At 47.5% G+C, this 19,233-nt stretch overlaps 1 protein-coding gene across 7 annotated transcripts in view; it reads left to right on the top strand.

Annotated features, from left to right (window-relative positions):
• Nucleotides 1-19,233, top strand: part of ELOVL5 (ELOVL fatty acid elongase 5) — a 181,404-nt gene that overhangs the window by 139,231 nt on the left and 22,940 nt on the right. For all 7 annotated transcript variants that reach the window (XM_063916702.1, XM_063916706.1, XM_063916705.1 and 4 more), the window contains exon 4: nt 19,025-19,102. In XM_063916702.1, the coding sequence (XP_063772772.1) occupies nt 19,025-19,102 (78 nt within the window). The remainder of the gene's footprint in view (nt 1-19,024; nt 19,103-19,233) is intronic.

Raw genomic sequence — 19,233 nt, 5'->3', positions numbered from 1 at the left:
GCTCTGGGGGACAGGGTGATCAACTGATGAATCTGTAGATGTGACCCGGACCACTTGTCCAGTAGGTCCCATTGGAAGGTCCTCGCATGGAACCCGCCGAAGGAAATGGCCTTGTAAGATGCCACCATCTTTCCCAGGACTCGAGTGCAGTGATGCACTGACACCTGTTTTGGCTTCAATAGGTCCCTGACCAGAGTCATGAGTTCCTGGGCCTTTTCTATCGGAAGATAAACCCTTTTCTGGTCTGTATCCAGATTCATGCCTAAGAAGGTCAAACGAGTCGTAGGAACTGTGACTTCGGGATATTGAGAATCCAGCCGTGTTGCTGTAACACCTTCAGTGAAAGTGACACGCTGTTCAACAACTGCTCTCGTGATCTCGCTTTTATGAGGAGATCGTCCAAGTACGGGATAATTGTGACACCCTGCTTGCGCAGGAGCACCATCATTTCCGCCATTACCTTGGTGAAAATCCTCGGGGCCGTGGAAAACCCAAACGGCAACGTCTGAAATTGGTAATGACAATCCTGTACCGCAAATCTTCAGATACGCCTGATGAGGTGGATATATGGGAACATAAAGGTATGCATCCTTTATGTCCAGGGATACCATAAAATCCCCCCCTTCTAGGCTGGCGATGACCGCTCTGAGCGATTCCATCTTGAACTTGAACCCTTTCAATTATAGGTTCAAGGATTTTAAATTTAAAATGGGTCTGACCGAACCGTCCGGTTTCGGGACTACAATTAGGGTTGAGTAATACCCCCTCCCTTGTTGAAGCAGGGGAACTTTGACCACCACCTGTTGAAGACACAATTTGTGAATTGCATTTAAAACTATCTCCCTTTCTGGGGGAGAAGCAGGTAGGGCCAATTGAAAAACCGGCGAGGAGGCTCCTCTTCGAATTCCAGCTTGTAACCCTGGGAAACAATTTCTATTGCCCAGGGATCCAGCTGTGAGTGAACCCAGATGTGGCTGAAAAGTCGAAGACGTGCCCCCACTGGGGCGGACTCCCTCAGCGGAGCCCCAGCGTCATGCGGTGGATTTTGTAGAGGCCGGGGAGGACTTCTGCTCCTGGGAACTAGCTGTGGTTGGCAGCTTTTTCCCTCTGCCCTTACCTCTGGCAAGAAAGGACAATCCTCGTACTCTCTTGTTTTTATTTGACCGAAAGGACTGCATTTGATAATGCGGCGCTTTCTTAGGCTGTGAGGGAATATAAGGCAAAAAATTTGATTTACCTGCCGTATCTGTGGAGACCAGGTTTGACAGACCTTCCCCAAACAATTCCTCACCCCTGTAAGGTAAAACCTGCATATGCCTCTTTGAGTCGGCATCACCTGTCCATTGCCGGGTCCATAGGACTCGTCTAGCAGAAATCGACATAGCGTTGACTCTAGAACCCAGTAGGCCAATGTCTCTTTGAGCATCTCTCATATATAAGACAGCATCTTTAATATGACCCAGGGTCAATAAAATGGTATCCTTATCCAGGGTATCAAATTCCGCCGATAAGGTATCTGTCCACGCTGCTACAGCGCTACAAACCCATGCAGACGCTATCGCCGGTCTGAGTAAGGTACCAGAATGTGTGTAAATGGACTTTAAGGTAGCCTCCTGCTTGCGATCAGCAGGATCCCTGAGGGTAGCCGTATCTTGGGATGGCAGTGCTACCTTTTTGGATAAGCATGTCAACGCTTTGTCTACCCTTGGGGAGGATTCCCACCGTATCCTGTCCTTAGTCGGGAAAGGATACGCCATAAGAGTCCTTTTGGGAATCTGCAGTTTCTTGTCTGGAGATTCCCAAGCTTTTTCAAATAACTCGTTTAGCTCATGAGAAGGGGGAAAGATTACCTCAGGTTTCTTTTCCTTATACATGTGTACCCTCGTGTCAGGGACAGGGGGTTCCTGTGTGATATGCAAAACATCCTTTCTCTGACGTCCTAAGTGGATGCTGGGGACTCCGTAAGGACCATGGGGAATAGCGGCTCCGCAGGAGACAGGGCACAAAAGTAAAAGCTTTAGGATCAGGTGGTGTGCACTGGCTCCTCCCCCTATGACCCTCCTCCAAGCCTCAGTTAGGTTTTTGTGCCCGGCCGAGAAGGGTGCAATCTAGGTGGCTCTTCTAAAGAGCTGCTTAGAGTAAAAGTTTTGTTAGGTTTTTTATTTTCAGTGAGTCCTGCTGGCAACAGGCTCACTGCAACGTGGGACTTAGGGGAGAAGAAGTGAACTCACCTGCGTGCAGGATGGATTGGCTTCTTAGGCTACTGGACACTAGCTCCAGAGGGACGATCACAGGTACAGCCTGGATGGGTCACCGGAGCCGCGCCGCCGACCCCCTTGCAGATGCTGAAGAGAGAAGAGGTCCAGAAATCGGCGGCTGAAGACTTCCCAGTCTTCTTAAGGTAGCGCACAGCACGGCAGCTGTGCGCCATTGCTCTCAGCACACTTCACACCAACGGTCACTGAGGGTGCAGGGCGCTGGGGGGGGCGCCCTGGGCAGCAATGAAAGTACCTATGCTGGCTAAAAATACATCACATATAGCCCCTGAGGCTATATGGATGTATTTAACCCCTGCCAGGTTGTCAGAAAAACCGGGAGAAGAGCCCGCCGGAAAGTGGGCGGGGCCTATTCTCCTCAGCACACAGCACCATTTTCCTACACAGCTCCGCTGCTAGGAAGGCTCCCAGGCTCTCCCCTGCACTGCACTACAGAAACAGGGTTAAAACAGAGAGGGGGGGCATTTTGTGTGGCGATATTATAATATATTAAGATGCTATAAGGGAAAACACTTATTATAAGGTTGTCCCTGTATAATTATAGCGTTTTGGTGTGTGCTGGCAAACTCTCCCTCTGTCTCCCCAAAGGGCTAGTGGGGTCCTGTCCTCTATCAGAGCATTCCCTGTGTGTGTGCTGTGTGTCGGTACGTGTGTGTCGACATGTATGAGGACGATGTTGGTGTGGAGGCGGAGAAATTGCCTGTAATGGTGATGTTACCCCCTAGGGAGTCGACACCGGAATGGATGGCTTATTTATGGAATTACGTAATAATGTCAACACGCTGCAAGGTCGGTTGACGACATGAGACGGCCGGCAAACCAATTAGTACCTGTCCAGGCGTCTCAAACACCGTCAGGGGCTTTAAAACGGCCATTACCTCAGTCGGTCGACACAGACACGGACACTGACTCCAGTGTCGACGGTGAAGAAACAGACGTATTTTCCAGTAGGGCCACACGTTACATGATAAGGGCAATGAAGGAGGTGTTACATATTTCTGATACTACAAGTACCACAAAAAAAAAGGGTATTATGTGGGGTGTGAAAAAACTACCTGTAGTTTTTCCTGAATCAGATGAATTAAAAATTGCTAATATCTAAGAAATTATTGGCGTTATACCCTTTCCCGCCAGAAGTTAGGGCGCGTTGGGAAACACCCCCTAGGGTGGATAAGGCATTCACACGCTTATCAAAACGAGTGGCGTTACCGTCTCCAGATACGGCCGCCCTCAAGGAACCAGCTGATAGGAGGCTGGAAAATATCCTAAAAAGTATATACACACATACTGGTGTTATACTGCGACCAGCGATCGCCTCAGCCTGGATGTGCAGTGCTGGGGTGGCTTGGTCGGTTTCCCTGACTGAAAATATTGATACCCTTGACAGGGACAGTATTTTATTGACTATAGAGCATTTAAAGGATGCATTTCTATATATGCGAGATGCACAGAGGGATATTTGCACTCTGGCATCAAGAGTAAGTGCGATGTCCATTTCTGCCAGAAGATGTTTATGGACACGACAGTGGTCAGGTGATGCGGATTCCAAACGGCACATGGAAGTATTGCCGTATAAAGGGGAGGAGTTATTTGGGGTAGGTCTATCGGACCTGGTGGCCACGGCAACAGCTGGAAAATCCACCTTTTTACCCCAAGTCACCTCTCAGCAGAAAAAGACACCGTCTTTTCAGCCTCAGTCCTTTCGTCCCCATAAGGGCAAGCGGGCAAAAGGCCAGTCATATCTGCCCAGGGGTAGAGGAAAGGAAAAAAGACTGCAGCAGGCAGCCCCTTCCCATGAACAGAAGCCCTCCACCGCTTCTGCCAAGTCCTCAGCATGACGCTGGGGCCTTACAAGCGGACTCAGGTGCGGTGGGGGGTCGTCTCAAGAGTTTCAGCGCGCAGTGGGCTCACTCGCAAGTGGACCCCTGGATCCTACAGGTAGTATCTCAGGGGTACAGATTGGAATTCGAGACGTCGCCTCCTCGCAGGTTCCTGAAGTCTGCTTTACCAACGTCTCCCTCCGACAGGGAGGCAGTATTGGAAGCAATTCACCAGCAGGTGATAATCAAAGTACCCCTCCTACAACAAGGAAAGGGGTATTATTCCACACTATTTGTGGTACCGAAGCCAGACGGCTCGGTGAGACCTATTCTAAATCTGAAATCTTTGAACACTTACATACAAAGGTTCAAATCAAGATGGAGTCACTCAGAGCAGTGATAGCGAACCTGGAAGAGGGGACTATATGGTGTCCTTGGACATCAAGGATGCTTACCTCCATGTCCCAATTTGCCCTTCTCACCAAGGGTACCTCAGGTTCGTGGTACTGAACTGTCACTATCAGTTCAGACGCTGCCGTTTGGATTGTCCACGGCACCCCGGGTCTTTACCAAGGTAAGGGCCGAAATGATGATTCTTCTTCGAAGAAAAGACGTCTTAATTATCCCTTACTTGGGCGATCTCCTGATAAGGGCAAAGTCCAGGGAACAGTTGGAGTTCGGAGTAGCACTATCTCGGGTACTGCTACAACAGCACGGGTGGATTCTAAATATTCCAAAATCGCAGCTGATCCCGACGACACGTCTGCTGTTCCTAGGGATGATTCTGGACACAGTCCAGAAAAAGGTGTTTCTCCCGGAGGAGAAAGCCAGGGAGTTATCCGAGCTAGTCAGGAACCTCCTAAAACCAGGAAAAGTGTCAGTGCATCATTGCACAAGGGTCCTGGGAAAAAATGGTGGCTTCTTACGAAGCGATTCCATTCGGCAGATTTCACGCAAGAACTTTTCAGTGGGATCTGCTGGAAAAATGGTCCGGATCGCATCTTCAGATGCATCAGCGGATAACCCTGTCTCCAAGGACAAGGGTGTCTCTTCTGTGGTGGCTGCAGAGTGCTCATCTACTAGAGGGCCGCAGATTCGGCATTCAGGACTGGGTCCTGGTGACCACGGATGCCAGCCTGAGAGGCTGGGGAGCAGTCACACAGGGAAAAAATTTCCAGGGAGTGTGGTCAAGTCTGGAGACTTCTCTCCACATAAATATACTGGAGCTAAGGGCAATTTACAATGCTCTAAGCTTAGCAAGACCTCTGCTTCAAGGTCAGCCGGTATTGATCCAGTCGGACAACATCACGGCAGTCGCCCACGTAAACAGACAGGGCGGCACAAGAAGCAGGAGGGCAATGGCAGAAACTGCAAGGATTCTTCGCTGGGCGGAAAATCATGTGATAGCAGTGTTCATTCCGGGAGTGGACAACTGGGAAGCAGACTTCCTCAGCAGGCACGACCTCCACCCGGGAGAGTGGGGACTTCATCTGGAAGTCTTCCACATGATTGTGAACCGTTGGGAAAGACCAAAGGTGGACATGATGGCGTCCCGCCTGAACAAAAAACTGGACAGGTATTGCGCCAGATCAAGAGACCCTCAGGCAATAGCTGTGGACGTTCTGGTAACACCGTGGGTGTACCAGTCGGTGTATGTGTTCCCTCCTCTGCTTCTCATACCCAAGGTACTGAGAATTATAAGACGTAGAGGAGTAAGAACTATACTCGTGGCTCCGGATTGGCCAAGAAGGACTTGGTACCCGGAACTTCAAGAGATGCTCACAGAGGACCCATGGCCTCTGCCGCTAAGAAGGGACTTGCTTCAGCAAGTACCATGTCTGTTCCAAGACTTACCGCGGCTGCGTTTGACGGCATGGCGGTTGAACGCCGGATCCTAAGGGAAAAAGGCATTCCGGAAGAGGTCATCCCTACCCTGGTCAAAGCCAGGAAGGAGGTGACCGCACAACATTATCACCACAGGTGGCGAAAATATGTTGCGTGGTGTGAGGCCAGGAAGGCCCCCACGAAGAAATTTCAACTCGGTCGATTCCTGCATTTCCTGCAAACAGGAGTGTCTATGGGCCTAAAATTGGGGTCCATTAAGGTTCAAATTTCGGCCCTGTCGTTTTTCTTCCAGAAAGAATTGGCTTCAGTTCCTGAAGTCCAGACGTTTGTCAAGGGAGTACTGCATATACAACCCCCTTTTGTGCCTCCAGTGGCACCGTGGGATCTCAACGTAGTTCTGGGATTCCTCAAATCACATTGGTTTGAACCGCTCAAATCTGTGGATTTGAAATATCTCACATGGAAAGTGACCATGCGGTTGGCCCTGGCCTCGGCCAGGCGAGTGTCAGAATTGGCGGCTTTGTCTCACAAAAGCCCATATCTCTTTTTCCATTCGGACAGGGCAGAACTGCGGACTCGTCCCCAGTTTTTCCCTAAGGTGGTGTCAGCGTTTCACCTGAACCAGCCTATTGTGGTACCTGCGGCTAATAGGGACTTAGAGGACTCCAAGTTGCTAGATGTTGTCAGGGCCCTGAAAATATATGTTTCCAGGACGGCTGGAGTCAGGAAATCTGACTCGCTGTTTATCCTGTATGCACCCAACAAACTGGGTGCTCCTGCTTCTAAGCAGACGATTGCTCGTTGGATTTGTAGTACAATTCAGCTTGCACATTCTGTGGCAGGCCTGCCACAGCCAAAATCTGTAAATGCCCATTCCACAAGGAAGGTGGGCTCATCTTGGGCGACTGCCCAAGGGGTCTCGGCTTTACAACTTTGCCGAGCTGCTACTTGGTCAGGGGCAAACACGTTTGCAAAATTCTACAAATTTGATACCCTGGCTGAGGAGGACCTGGAGTTCTCTCATTCGGTGTTGCAGAGTCATCCGCACTCTCCCGCCCGTTTGGGAGCTTTGGTATAATCCCCATGGTCCTTACGGAGTCCCCAGCATCCACTTAGGACGTCAGAGAAAATAAGAATTTACTTACCGATAATTCTATTTCTCGTAGTCCGTAGTGGATGCTGGGCGCCCATCCCAAGTGCGGATTGTCTGCAATACTTGTACATAGTTATTGTTACAAAAATCGGGTTATTATTGTTGTGAGCCATCTTTTCAGAGGCTCCGCTGTTATCATGCTGTTAACTGGGTTCAGATCACAGGTTGTACAGTGTGATTGGTGTGGCTGGTATGAGTCTTACCCGGGATTCAAGATCCTTCCTTATTGTGTACGCTCGTCCGGGCACAGTATCCTAACTGAGGCTTGGAGGAGGGTCATAGGGGGAGGAGCCAGTGCACACCACCTGATCCTAAAGCTTTTACTTTTGTGCCCTGTCTCCTGCGGAGCCGCTATTCCCCATGGTCCTTACGGAGTCCCCAGCATCCACTACGGACTACGAGAAATAGAATTATCGGTAAGTAAATTCTTATTTTATTGCAATAATCATATATTGAATTCTTTTAGCCAATTTTGGCTGTAACTTTGCATCATCGTAGTCGACACTGGAGTCAGAATCCGTGTCGGTATTAGTGTCTTCTATTTGGGATAGTGGGCGCTTTTGAGACCCCGAGGGTCCCTGCGACATTGGGGCAGCCAGGGCTTGACTCCCTGCATGTTCCCTGGACTCAGCTTTGTCCAACCTTTTGTGCAATAAATTGACATTAGCACTTAAAACATTCCACATCTCCACCCAGTCAGGTGTCTGTGTTGCCGAGGAAGACACCACATTCATTTGCTCCACCTCCTCGCTAGGATAGCCTTCTACCTCAGACATGCCGACACACGCGTACCGACACACCACACACTCAGGGAATCCTCTTATCTGAAGACAGTTCCCCCACAAGGCCCTTTGGAGAGACAGAGAGAGAGTATGCCAGCACACACCCAGTGCTAATGACCCAGGAAAAAAAACACAATATGTTTACCCAGATAGCGCTGTTATAATGTATTTTGCGCCAAATTATGTGCGCCCCCCCTTCTTAAAAACCCTCTTTCACCGTGGTAAGCAGGGGAGAGTCCGGGGATCTTCCTCTCAGCGGTGTGCTGTGGAGAAAATGGCGCTGGTGAGTGCTGAGGAACAAGCTCCGCCCCCTCAGCGGCGGGCTTCGGTGCCGCTGAAAATTTTCAAAACTGGCGGGGGTCTCATCTATACAGTGCCCAGCCTGTGTAATACCTTTATTAGCCAGAATGGAGGTCCTTATTGCTGCCCAGGGCGCCCCCCCTGCACCCTTACAGTGACTGCCGTGTGTGTGCTGTGTGGGAGCAATGGCGCACAGCGTTACCGCTGTGCGTTACCTCACTGAAGAACTGAAGTCTTCTGCCGCCTCTGAAGTCTTCTTTCTTCACATACTCACCCGGCTTCTATCTTCCGACTCTTCGAGGAGGACGAACGGCGGGGTGAGACCTGCGTTCCGTTCCCTCTGGAGCTAATGGTGTCCAGTAGCCTAAGAAACAGAGCCTGACATTAAAGTAGGTCTGTTTCTCTCCCCTCAGTCCCACGATGCAGGCAGTCTGTTGCCAGCAGTGCTCCCTGAAAATAAAAAACCTAACAAAATACTTTATTTTCAGGAAAACTCAGGAGAGCTCCCTGTAATGCACCCAGTGTCCTCTGGGCACAGTAATAAACTGAGGTCTGGAGGAGAAGCATAGAGGGAGGACCCAGTGCACACCCATACCTAAAGTTCTTTCTTAGTGCCCATGTCTCCTGCGGAGCCCGTCTATCCCCATGGTCCTTACGGAGTCCCCAGCATCCTCTAGGACGTAAGAGAAACATTGTTAAGCTTGCTCACATATTTAGTATAGCATTGCTCATAAGAAGACTAAGATATCTGAAAGGTAATGTGGTCAACAGTTGTATAGTAGATTCAGCATTTGCAAAGTTTATGTATGTAGTAAAGCTTTTATTTCTTAAAGATATTTATATGCATATATAGAGACAGATTTGCAAAGGCTGAGCAGTGCCAAGAGCAACATACAAATGCTTTGATTATAACAACCCATTTTATAGATGCCACTGGAAGCTTAAACGTACATTTAATTAATGTGCCCAATAGCATTACCTTATGCAAAGTTAGAGCTCTGTATACAAACGTAAATTACGTATTGCATCTGATGTCACTGCCCTCAAAAATATAGCATTGTGACGTAGGATGGAAGAAAGTTTTACAACCGGCTTCATGGTAATGAATAATATCATTACCATATGCCAGTGAAACAGTGTGCATGAACCACTTTTTCATTCATAGTTATATTGTCATATAGACCCAATACTACCCACATTAATTTGTGAACATCATTGTATTCCTGTCCTTTCCTACTCCTCCTAATTGTAATTACATAATTTCTCTGACGTCCTAGTGGATGCTGGGAACTCCGTAAGGACCATGGGGAATAGACGGGCTCCGCAGGAGACTGGGCACTCTAAAAGAAAGATTAGGTACTATCTGGTGTGCACTGGCTCCTCCCTCTATGCCCCTCCTCCAGACCTCAGTTAGAATCTGTGCCCGGCCAGAGCTGGGTGCTCCTAGTGGGCTCTCCTGAGCTTGCTAGAAAAGAAAGTATTTGTTAGGTTTTTTATTTTCAGTGAGATCTGCTGGCAACAGACTCACTGCTACGTGGGACTGAGGGGAGAGAAGCAAACCTACCTGCTTGCAGCTAGCTTGTGCTTCTTAGGCTAATGGACACCATTAGCTCCAGAGGGTTCGAACACAGGGCCTGACCTCGATCATCCGTTCCCGGAGCCGCGCCGCCGTCCCCCTTGCAAAGACAGAAGAGAAGCGATGAAATCGGCGGCAGAAGACTCCTGTCTTCATTAAGGTAGCGCACAGCACCGCAGCTGTGCGCCATTGCTCCCACAGCACACCACACACTCCGGTCACTGTAGGGTGCAGGGCGCTGGGGGGGGGGGGGCGCCCTGGGCAGCAATTATAATACCTTTTGGCATAAAATACACATAATACAGTCTGAAAACTGTATGTGTGTAAAAAACCCCGCCATTAAGTTACATAAAACGCGGGACAGAAGCCCGCCGCTGAGGGGGCGGGGCCTTCTTCCTCAGCACACCAGCGCCATTTTCCCTTCACAGTTCCGCTGGAAGCAGCTCCCCAGGCTCTCCCCTACAGTATCCTGATACAAGAAGGGTAAAAAAGAGAGGGAGGGCACATAAATTTAGGCGCAAATAAGATATTAAGCAGCTATTGGGTAAATCACTTTTTATAGTGTAAATCCCTGTGTTATATAGCGCTGTGGTGTGTGCTGCATACTCTCTCTCTGTCTCCCCAAAGGACTTTGTGGGGTCCTGTCCTCAGTCTGAGCATTCCCTGTGTGTGTGCGGTGTGTCGGTATGGCTGTGTCGACATGTTGGATGAGGAGGGTTACGTGGAGGCGGAGCAGGGGCAGATAAGTGTGGTGTCGCCCCCGACGGGGCCGACACCTGATTGGATGGATATGTGGAAGGTCTTAACCGACAGTGTCAACTCCTTACATAAAAGGTTCGATGACGCAGCAGCCTTGGGACAGCCGGGGTCTCAGCCCGCGCCTGCCCAGGCAACTCAGAAGCCGTCAGGGGCTCATAAACGCCCGCTAGCTCAGATGGTAGACACAGATGTCGACACAGAGTCTGACTCCAGTGTAGATGAGGATGAGACAAATGTACAGTCTACAAAAGCCATCCGATGCATGATTACTGCAATGAAGGATGTATTGCACATTTCTGATACTAACCCGGTTACCACCAAGAGGGGTATTATGTTTGGGGAGAAAAAGCAGCCAGTGACTTTTCCCCCATCTGATGAATTAAATGATTTGTGTGAAGAAGCGTGGAGTTCCCCTGATAAGAAACTAGTGATTTCTAAGAGGTTACTGATGGCGTACCCTTTCCCGCCAACGGATAGGTTACGTTGGGAAACATCCCCTAGGGTGGACAAGGCGCTAACACGCTTATCTAAAAGGGTGGCACTGCCGTCTCAGGATACGGCCGCCCTAAAGGAGCCTGCGGATAGAAAGCAGGAAGCTATCCTGAAGTCTGTGTATACACACTCTGGTACTCTACTGAGACCTGCTATTGCTTCAGCCTGGATGTGTAGTGCTGCAGCAGCATGGACTGATACCCTGTCAGACAACATTGATTCCCTCGACAGGGATACTGTTTTGCTAACCATCGAACATATAAAAGACGTCGTCTTATATATGCGGGATGCCCAGAGGGACATTTGCCTGCTGGCATCTAGAATTAATGCAATGTCCATTTCTGCCAGGAGAGTATTATGGACTCGGCAGTGGACAGGTGATGCTGATTCTAAAAAACACATGGAGGTTTTGCCTTATAAGGGTGAGGAATTGTTTGGGGACGGTCTCTCGGACCTCGTATCCACAGCAACTGCTAGGAAGTCGACTTTTTTACCTCAGGTTCCCTCACAGCCCAAGAAAGCACCGTATTATCAAGTGCAGTCCTTTCGGCCTCAGAAAGGCAAGCGGGTCAGAGGAGCATCCTTTCTGGCCAGAGGCAAGGGTAGAGGAAAGAAGCTGCACCAGGCAGCCAGTTCCCAGGAACAAAAATCCTCCCCTGCTTCCACTAAGTCCGACGCATGACGTTGGGGCTCCACAGGCGGAGCCAGGTGCGGTGGGGGCGCGTCTCCGAAACTTCTCTGGGCTGTACAAATTGTATCTCAGGGATACAAGCTGGAGTTCGAGGCGACTCCCCCTCGCCGTTACCTCAAATCAGCCTTGCCAGCTGCTCCCAGGGAAAGGGAGGTAGTACTGGCGGCAATTCACAAGCTGTACCTCCAGCAGGTGATAATCAAGGTCCCCCTCCTTCAACAGGGAAGGGGTTACTATTCCACAATGTTTGTGGTACCGAAACCGGACGGTTCGGTGAGACCCATTCTGAATTTAAAATCCTTGAACACTTATATAAAGAAGTTCAAGTTCAAAATGGAATCGCTCAGGGCGGTTATTGCAAGCCTGGAAGAGGGGGATTTTATGGTGTCGCTGGACATTAAGGATGCTTACTTGCATGTCCCCATTTACCCACCTCACCAGGAATACCTCAGGTTTGTGGTACAGGACTGTCATTACCAATTCCAGACGTTACCGTTTGGTCTCTCCACGGCACCGAGAATATTTACCAAGGTAATGGCCGAAATGATGATACTCCTCCGGAAGAAGGGAGTTATAATTATCCCGTACTTGGACGACCTCCTCATAAAGGCGAGGTCCAGAGAGCAGTTGTTGGTCAGCGTAGCACTCTCTCAGGAAGTATTGCAACAGCACGGCTGGATTCTGAATATCCCAAAGTCGCAGCTGATTCCTGCGACGCGTCTGCTTTTCCTGGGCATGATTCTGGACACAGAACAGAAGAAGGTGTTTCTCCCGGTGGAGAAGGCCCAGGAATTGTCATCTCTGGTCAGGGACCTCCTGAAACCAAAACAGGTGCCGGTGCATCACTGCACGCGAGTCCTGGGAAAGATGGTGGCTTCTTACGAAGCAATTCCCTTCGGCAGGTTCCATGCAAGGATCTTTCAGTGGGATCTGTTGGACAAATGGTCCGGATCGCATCTTCAGATGCATCGGTTGATCACCCTGTCCCCAAGGGCCAGGGTGTCTCTGCTGTGGTGGCTGCAGAGTGCTCATCTTCTCGAGGGCCGCAGGTTCGGCATACAGGACTGGGTCCTGGTGACCACGGATGCAAGCCTCCGAGGATGGGGGGCAGTCACTCAGGGAAGAAACTGCCAAGGACAGTGGTCGAGTCTGGAGACTTCACTACACATAAATATACTGGAACTAAGGGCCATTTACAACGCCCTGAGTCAAGCAGAGCCCCTGCTTCAAAACCACCCAGTACTGATTCAGTCAGACAACATCACGGCGGTGGCCCATGTAAACCGCCAGGGCGGCACAAGAAGCAGGATGGCAATGGCAGAAGCCAAAAAGATTCTTCGATGGGCGGAGAATCACGTGCTAGCACTGTCAGCAGTGTTCATTCCGGGAGTGGACAACTGGGAAGCAGACTTCCTCAGCAGGCATGACCTCCACCCGGGAGAGTGGGGACTTCATCAAGAAGTCTTCACACAGATTGTAAATCGCTGGGAACTGCCACAGGTGGACATGATGGCGTCCCGCTCAACAAAAAGCTAAAAAAATATTGCGCCAGGTCAAGGGACCCTCAGGCGATAGCTGTGGACGCACTAGTGACACCGTGGGTGTACCAGTCGGTTTATGTGTTCCCTCCTCTTCCTATCATACCCAAGGTACTGAGGATAGTAGGAAAGAGAGGAGTAAAAACTATACTCATCGTTCCGGATTGGCCAAGAAGAACTTGGTACCCAGAACTACAAGAAATGATCTCAGAGGACCCATGGCCTCTGCCTCTCAGACAGGACCTGTTACAGCAGGGGCCCTGTCTGTTCCAAGACTTACCGCGGCTGCGTTTGACGGCATGGCGGTTGAACGCCGGATCCTAACGGAAAAGGGCATTCCAGACAAAGTGATTCCTACGCTGATTAAAGCTAGGAAGGATGTGACTGCCTGAAGTTCAGACGTTTGTTAAGGGAGTGCTGCATATTCAGCCCCCTTTTGTGCCTCCAGTGGCACCTTGGGATCTTAACGTTGTGTTGGATTTCCTGAAATCACACTGGTTTGAGCCACTTAAGACCGTGTAGCTAAAGTATCTCACGTGGAAGGTGGTCATGCTGTTGGCCTTCGCTTCGGCTAGGCGTGTGTCAGAATTGACGGCTTTGTCATGTAAAAGTTTGTATCTGATCTTCCATATGGACAGGGCAGAATTGAGGACTCGTCCCCAATTTCTCCCAAAGGTGGTATCAGCGTTTCATTTGTACCAACCTATTGTGGTGCCTGCGGCTACTCGGGACTTGGAGGATTCCAAGTTGCTGGACGTAGTCCGGGTTTTGACAATTTATGTTTCCAGGACGGCTGGAGTCGGGAAAACTGACTCGCTATTTATCCTGCATGCACCCAACAAGCTGGGTGCTCCTGCTTCAAAGCAAACTATTGCTCGCTGGATCTGTTGCACGATTCAGCTGGCACATTCTGCGGTTGGACTGCCGCATCCTAAATCAGTAAAAGCCCATTCCACAAGGAAGGTGGGCTCTTCTTGGGCGGCTGCCCGAGGGGTCTCGGCTTTACAGCATTGCCGAGCTGCTACTTGGTCGGGTTCAAACACATTTGCTAAATTCTACAAGTTTGATACCCTGGCTGAGGAGGACCTTGAGTTTGCTCATTCGGTGCTGCAGAGTCATTCGCTCTCTCCCGCCCGTTTGGGAGCTTTGGTATAATCCCCATGGTCCTTACGGAGTTCCCAGCATCCACTAGGACGTCAGAGAAAATAAGAATTTACTCACCGGTAATTCTATTTCTCGTAGTCCGTAGTGGATGCTGGGCGCCCGTCCCAAGTGCGGACTCTCTGCAATACATGTATATAGTTATTGATTCACTAAAGGGTTATTGTTATGAGCCATCCGTACAAGGAGGCTCAGTTGTTGTTCATACTGTTAACTGGGTATGGTTATCACAAGTTGTACAGTGTGATTGGTGTGGCTGGTATGAGTCTTACCCTGGATTCCAAATCCTTTCCTTGTTGTGTCAGCTCTTCCGGGCACAGTTTCCCTAACTGAGGTCTGGAGGAGGGGCATAGAGGGAGGAGCCAGTGCACACCAGATAGTACCTAATCTTTCTTTTAAGAGTGCCCAGTCTCCTGCGGAGCCCGTCTATTCCCCATGGTCCTTACGGAGTTCCCAGCATCCACTACGGACTACGAGAAATAGAATTACCGGTGAGTAAATTCATATTATTTGCCACTTTTGTAAACAAGAAACACTGCATTTGATGTCACTATCAGTGTGTCACCATCTATCCCTCTCTGCGGTGCTGATCATCCTCCAGTACACCCAGTGGGCCTCCCCTCCTGTTTTTTTTTGCCCACCAGTGAGTAGGACTAACTGGAATCAGTCAGTGTGTGATGTGCAACAAGTGTGGGTGACGGTTCATACTCCGTTTTATGTACAGTTCGTATTGGTCTGCTGCAATGTACATGTCAGGGATACATGTATTCACTCAGTGTGCTGTGCTGAGGATGAAGCAGTACATAAGCTGATTTTGGATTTGCTAACTTCACATTTCAGTGGGCCCTTTTTGTTTTGTTAAATGTACAGTATAAGACCCATATTTTCATTTTGTTTAAATATACAGTACATCATCTATTAAACTACTATTGTACCTTAACAACACTCTTTAGTAGAATGTATGTAAGATATGTGCTTACATTTTGTGCAGTTTAAATCCACTGATGGCTTGATGGAATACAATTGCAAAGTGATGCTGATAATTAATGATAGGCAGGGAGTGTCATTTGAATAACAAACATTATCTATCAAGTGTCTTTGAATTGCCAATTTTACCATCACAGTTGAACATGATGTTAGTTAAAGGCAAAGCCTGACATGATGTGGTAAATATTTAAAAATCATAAATTTTTAAATAAAACATATTTTGCTTGATAAGTAATGCCCTGTGGTTCATTTTTATTTAACAATGCCAAATGGTGTACTTTAAACTGCTTTATAACTGCACTACCTGTCTAGATATAATAATATAGTGAGAAGAAATTGTGCCAGTGATCATCAGTACTGAAATGCTATTGGCTGAGGCGCACACAGGACTCTGGCTCACGGCGCGTCTTGCAGGACCCGCTCATTATAAAAAAGTGAGTCCCTGGTGTGCTGTAGCGCGTAAAAACGGGAGGAGGCAACCTGTGGTTCTCTCTTGCTATGGTACAGATTCAAGACCCAGGCTTACTGTTGGTTACTGCACCCGGGAGCCTGAGCAGGTTGTATTTCAGGCCAACAGGGAATCAGTATGTAATGCCAGCGCATGGGATTCCGGCGTTCATGATGGTCCCGCGGAACCTACAATCACACTGCATATTCCCAGTCTCGTCTGATATTGGAAGCAATACAGTATCGGGCCTGGCAAGTACCTGGTTGGATGACCACCTGAGAATACCAGGTGTTGTAGGTTCAGGATTACACCATTATTACTACTGAGGACCACCTTGTACGGTTTCTGACATACATATTTTGTGCAATTGATACGTCACGATTTTTAAAATATTTTCACGGTAAGAATTATGTTCACGAAGCTTGACAAACAACTTTTATACATATTGGGCTCTCTCTGTGTTTTTTGTATTTAGAGTATAATTAATAAAAGATATGTTTTAATGTAAAACTACCACATTCTTGTCTCTGAGGTTGAGTACTCCCACCCAAGGTTATTTCTTCTTCTCTTTAGTTACATATTGAATTATGTTAATAACCCATGGAAGCACCACTGACAATCACATAATACTTTACCTAATAAGTATGAAGCAATAGGTATACAGTGATAAACATAAAGACCTCTGTCTTTACCGTCCGTTTCCTCAGAGACTAAAAACACTAATTTCTTCTACATCTCCCCACTGTCCTATGCGGTATCCCTAACCAAACCCTCTCTCTCTACAAGTTATTTCATTTTCCAGGCTCTGTTTGTGGGATATGTGGAGATTAATAAACATTCGGACAGATTCTGTCCTGGTATGTTATGCTAGTGGTTTGATGCTGGAGTCTTGGGAAAGGTCTGACAAGACAAAAACTGATTGGCATGAGTTTCTACATGTGCTAATAAAAGCAGAATTCACTTAAGAAGCCTAGTGAGAGCCTTCCTTTCCACTTCTGGATATTTGCTGCATGTGTTTGGACCTGCTGCTGGCTGTCCCACTGCTTTTATTTTAGAGGCATTTTTATTGACTTTTTTTTTTTTTACTAAAATAATGTGGAAAAGGGTGTTTTCAGCTGGTAACACAATCATCATTGTAAAAAAAAAAAAGCCCCACCAAAAAACACATAATTACCTACACCCAGGTACCAGTGATCAGTGTTCCGGTGAGGACTGCCAGTCGTCGGGTGCTGCTGCGTGACCCCCGATGCAGTTAAGTGATGCTGCGAAAGGGCAGTTCACTTTACCACACCGGGGTCACAGCAGGAAGAAAGTCCGATGACCGGCACCCCTCCCGGAGCACCGATCACCAGTCCCTGGGTGTAGGTGCATATAATCAGCGGAGGCGGGGTCGTAGCACAGGAGGGTAGTTACGATGGATGGGGGAACGGCAGCACATACTCTGAGTATTTTTAGTGAAGGGCATTCGCAGGGACAGAGGTTTTTCACAAATTGTGTCCCCACATGCGATAATTGATCCATGTGATGCAATCAATTACCGTCAATTATTGCATTGCGGATTGGGACGATGTTATCACGTCCTCAGATGTGGATGGTGATAAATAGATCCCTTAGACAGATATATACACACATATATATATATATATATATATATATAATGTGGCTGTGGATGGCCCGGCACTCCTGGACGCCTGTGTAGTAAATGCTGCGGTGCCCTCCGGGTGACTCCGGGTCACTAATATATGGCGTGGATAGACGGCGGGAGTCTGTCTGAGTGCCGCCGTCTATCCACGCCATATATATATATATATATATATACAAGCAAAAATGCCAAGTCTTGCGCTATGGGATCTGAGGGCGATAAACTAATACCAGTGATGTGTACAGTAATACCACCATAAGTGTTATAAATTCAAAGGCATTTTAACATAAAACACTTTCTAATTTGTTAAAATGTCCATTAAAACATTCCAAGTTGAGTGCAGATACATAAAAAAAAAAAAATCCATATATTGTACACGACGTAAGAGACATCCGGTGATCACTGTGTAATCAAATATTCATGAAGAAATCAGTAATTTGCATTCTGTTATTGGCTCATGTAGATACAGATGGAATTCATAGAAACCAACGCGTTTCATCAAAATGACTTCCTCAGGGGTAAATCCCAAGCTGTAATGGAGTAAGCAGAGGTATGAGTGATTTGAGGTAAATCCCTCTTCCTGTAAGGATTAACCTACTTCTAAGGTTTGTTCTAGAAGAATTTGGCTTAAAATGTCCCAATCAGGGACCAGATGGAATCTATCTAGTATTCCATACAATTAGGAATAAATATATAAACTGAGTGGAGTGTTCCGCCTTGGAAGTACAGCCTCAAAGATGTGCACAATGATGGATCTAGAACTATTAATTGGCAACCAGGCACATGTGATAGATAGATAGATAGATAGATAGATAGATAGATAGATAGATAGATAGATAGATAGATAGATAGATAGATAGTTTGCCCATGGCTTCACTCGCGTGGATATCTTCCGAATATATATATATTTTTCATCTCCATAGCACATAAACAGTCCCTTACATACAGTAGCACTTATGCACTTATGCTACAGGCTGGTGCTTCTCTTGTGTAAAGAGCATTGTGTCTGATGTTCTTACTGTATATTGGAAGAGGACCCAGCCAGTGCTCCAACGCCTTCTTCCCTTATTCTTAAATGGGCAGTGTTACGGCCAATTATTTCACTACCTGTAACTGCTCCTGGTTAATAAATCTGTGTCTATCTTTCTGGATATACCTGAAAGTATGCAAGTTGGAAATAGTGAAAATTCACTTTAACCTGCAACCTATGAACAATTTATTTATTTCTTGATTTATCCCTTACATTAATCATGTATGTGAGGAAAATACATTCCGCTAAAGCTATATTTTACAATCTGTTTGTCTACTCAGAGAAAATGCACGTCTTTTTGCAGGGAAAAAGATGGTGGTACCTTGCACCAATTAGGATTACCCCTTTATATCCTGTTGCTCTGTGGTTAGAACACTTGCTGTATTTATTTAAGCCTCACAATAAATAAGTTACAGATAAAATAGAATATTAATCAATAATATATTCACAAATTAGATTACATTTTCAGCATTTGGGTGATCACTGTATCATGGTTTTACACTAACAGCTGTGTTTGTATTTAGCTTGTAACAGGTGTATGGGAAGGAAGCTACAACTTTTTCTGCCAGGATACTCATAGTGGAGGAGATGCAGACATGAAGGTAAGATAGCAACAGGTTTATTTTTATTTATGTTATTTCATGATTTTAATCTATTAACAGATAATTAATTGGCCATATAATATCCTTTTCATCACAGTGAGCAGCCATTTTTATATTAAAAATAATAGTTT

This window comes from Pseudophryne corroboree, chromosome 4 (genome assembly GCF_028390025.1).
Source record: "Pseudophryne corroboree isolate aPseCor3 chromosome 4, aPseCor3.hap2, whole genome shotgun sequence".
Classification (NCBI taxonomy): Eukaryota; Metazoa; Chordata; class Amphibia; order Anura; family Myobatrachidae; genus Pseudophryne; species Pseudophryne corroboree.
This window is presented reverse-complemented; position numbering and strand designations above follow the sequence as displayed.